Source organism: Morone saxatilis, unplaced genomic scaffold (genome assembly GCF_004916995.1).
Source record: "Morone saxatilis isolate NCDOM2014 unplaced genomic scaffold, NCSU_SB_2.0 Contig11, whole genome shotgun sequence".
In the NCBI taxonomy this organism is placed as follows: domain Eukaryota; kingdom Metazoa; phylum Chordata; class Actinopteri; family Moronidae; genus Morone; species Morone saxatilis.
Window position 1 is genome coordinate 11,262,084 of NW_023339663.1, and position 2,812 is coordinate 11,264,895.

General features: G+C 41.1%; 1 protein-coding gene across 2 annotated transcripts in view; it reads right to left on the bottom strand.

The window, feature by feature from the left end:
• LOC118321243 (ATP synthase F(0) complex subunit C3, mitochondrial-like) overlaps positions 1-2,582 on the bottom strand; it is a 3,191-nt gene extending 609 nt beyond the window's left edge. The window contains exons 1-5 of one of the 2 annotated variants that reach the window (XM_035652479.1): positions 2,522-2,582; positions 2,124-2,223; positions 1,515-1,586; positions 679-878; positions 22-197 (exon numbers count right to left, since the gene is read on the bottom strand). In XM_035652479.1, coding sequence (XP_035508372.1) covers positions 83-197; positions 679-878; positions 1,515-1,586; positions 2,124-2,162 — 426 coding nt within the window. In that variant the 5' untranslated portion in view covers positions 2,163-2,223; positions 2,522-2,582 and the 3' untranslated portion in view covers positions 22-82. Of the gene's footprint in view, positions 1-21; positions 198-678; positions 879-1,514; positions 1,587-2,123; positions 2,224-2,337; positions 2,482-2,521 lie in introns of those variants that run through there. The other variant, XM_035652480.1, reaches the window with a different exon arrangement.
• Positions 2,583-2,812: the final 230 nt, after the last annotated feature.

The following is a 2,812-nucleotide window of genomic DNA, read 5'->3' on the forward strand; positions in this document are numbered from 1 at the left end:
CATTGTACAATTCAAGGGAACCTTAAACTGCACAGTCTTGTTAACATTGTGATGTATCCCTTTACAGTAAATGCTCACTGGTTTACATGGCAAACAGAATAAGGAATGCAACCATCAAACAGAAAAGACCCATAGCTTCAGACAGAGCGAAGCCCAAGATGGCGTAAGAGAACAGCTGCTGCTTCAGAGATGGGTTCCTGTTGAGAAAGAGAGAGGCAGCTGAGACAAACTGGAGGTATAAAGTGTTAAATGTACAACTGCCAAGACATTTCAATGAGCAGACAATCCTAACATCTTCCAAGGTTCCCCGTTAAGGACTTAATACTTGTGACCAAATCATTTTATTAATAATTGTAAGGCATAAAAGCAGCATAAACCCTTGAAAATGTTAAATAATTCTCTTAATACATTTTTACACCCATTCATTTAAATGTAAATTAATAATTTATTGACCATGTAAACATTTGGAATCAAGCCTGTTAGTTTAATGGCTATTGCTATTAAAAAACAACCATCTAATGAAGAAGAACCACAACTTTAAAATCATCTTTCCAACAAACTAAACAGATTAACTGAGAGGTTTTTCTGACAGCGCTGATAGACCATGATGGGCAACATTCCCTCCTTGGAAGATAAATACAAATAGTTCTAAAATGACAGATGATGTGTTTAATTTACCTGGCATATCCGATAATAAGGCTACCGAACACCGTTCCAATTCCAGCTCCAGATCCAGCCACTCCCACAGTGGCAGCTCCTGCTCCAATGAACTTTGCAGCAGTGTCGATGTCACGGCTCACAGCACTAGTCTGGAACCCCCGCACTGCCACCTGCTGCTGGGAGGCTACAATACTCTGTGGCGCCAGGAGTGAAGCAGTCTGAAATACAGAAATAAAGTCAGGTTGGTACAAAACAAAGTAGCACCAACATGTTGTTTTGTTTTTGTTTTTACATTATATTACGATATTAAAGATGCTATTAGTGATATTTGTTATAATGCGGCGGTATAAAGCTGCGAAGGATTCTGTAAAACAAGCCCCAAGTCACTCATCTACACAAAGCATGCAGAATAATTTGCCCATGTTATTCCATATGAGAAGAAAGCACACCAGGACATTACAGATGCAGTTGGGAGTCACATAATCAAAGATATGGTGTCATTTGTTTTTATGAAAAATAAAAATGATTCAAATTGTTAACATGGTATTTCAGGCCATATTGCCAGCCCTATCTTGAATCTTGTTTATTATTTCATGAGCTGTGGGCAAGATAAAAAAATTATACATTTTATATGTACTTAAAATGCATTAGGAAGTTTCACAGATATATATATCTGTTAAATTACATAAAATGTACAGATCTTTTATTATTCGAGTCACTTTTTGGATGTGAGAAATGAGGTAATGAGAACAGCAAATGAGATTAATGGAGTTGAGATAGCTTCAAAGTGCCTCTCTGTGGACAATCACAATCAATAAAATCAGACATAAGTATCAGTACATATAGCAGCTTACCTCTGCTTTCCTGGCATCTGAGACTACTGCTGCAGAGAGTGGTCTGTACAGAGCCCGAGATCCAGCACGGACCTGTGTCAAGAAAAGAAAAAAAAAAAAGACACATTTTGAGTCTGGAGTGAACATCTGTCTGTGTATCTTTAAATTTGCATGCCACCTCACCTACAGTGACATTCAGCTTGTAGTAGATTTGGCAAACTATAGCTAAAATCCAGCAGTAGTTAGACCAACAGAGACCTATTATAGTGGATTAATTCTGCTCAAACAGCTCAGTTTTCATCTTGGAATATTGCTGCTTCTCAATATTACATTCATTATTTAGATTATATTAACTTTAAAGGGTGGATAAACTGTTTCACACGTGGATTTAATGCACATATTGAGTTTTGCCCTGATACTGTTCAAAGCTAGGACGCCCTTGCAATGTGTGAACACCGGCTGACTTTGGCAGAGGGTCACACACGGCTACACAGCTGCCTGCCAGTGTTAGCAGGCTACAATATAGCAGCTGGTTGTTTGTCCTGAACACAGAATGACAGTTTCTTCAAACTACAGCACACAGGCCAAGTACATGTAACTGCTATCTCCATTCATTCACGTTAGACTCACCAGAGAGGGCGTGGAGACGAACTTAGCACAGGCATACATTACGAAGAGACTTAGCGGTCAGGTCAACCAAAGGAGCCGGCGTTGATACAGTGTCTGCGATCTGTAACAAAAACAATACGAGAGACACAACAACGGACACCTTAAGTTAGCTGACACGGCATCTGGCTCGCTGCAAAGTAAAGTACAAAGTGTGCAAAGTGAAATGGACACACACAAGTAAGGTCAAGATTAGCTGCAAGCCGAACAATGTCGCTGAAAGAACAAGCCAGTCGAAATAAAACAGACGACTTCTGCAGTGCTGTGGTCGAAAGAGCTACAAAGACGCCGAGTTACGCACAGATGTCCCGTTTATATGTTTAACAGGAGCACCGTTTGTGACAGAGGAGGTTAGCTCTCACCGTTTGTAGTAGAGGTCGAAGACGCAAGAGGCATACGCATGCGCAGTGTCACCGTAAGAGGAGGACGTCCGGTTTCCTGACGTGGGCGCTTCTCGGCCCCGCCCAGATGGAGACAGCAGGTTGAAGAAGAAGAAGAAGAAGAAGAAGAAGAAGATATACTTTATTGATCCCCTAGGGAGAAATTGTTTTTTCACACACACAGGCTGAAATACACACTTCATGCACTTGTGGACATGCAACAGGGAGAGAGACAGTGGAGTGATGGGCTGCCACGGTAGCAGCGCCCCGTGA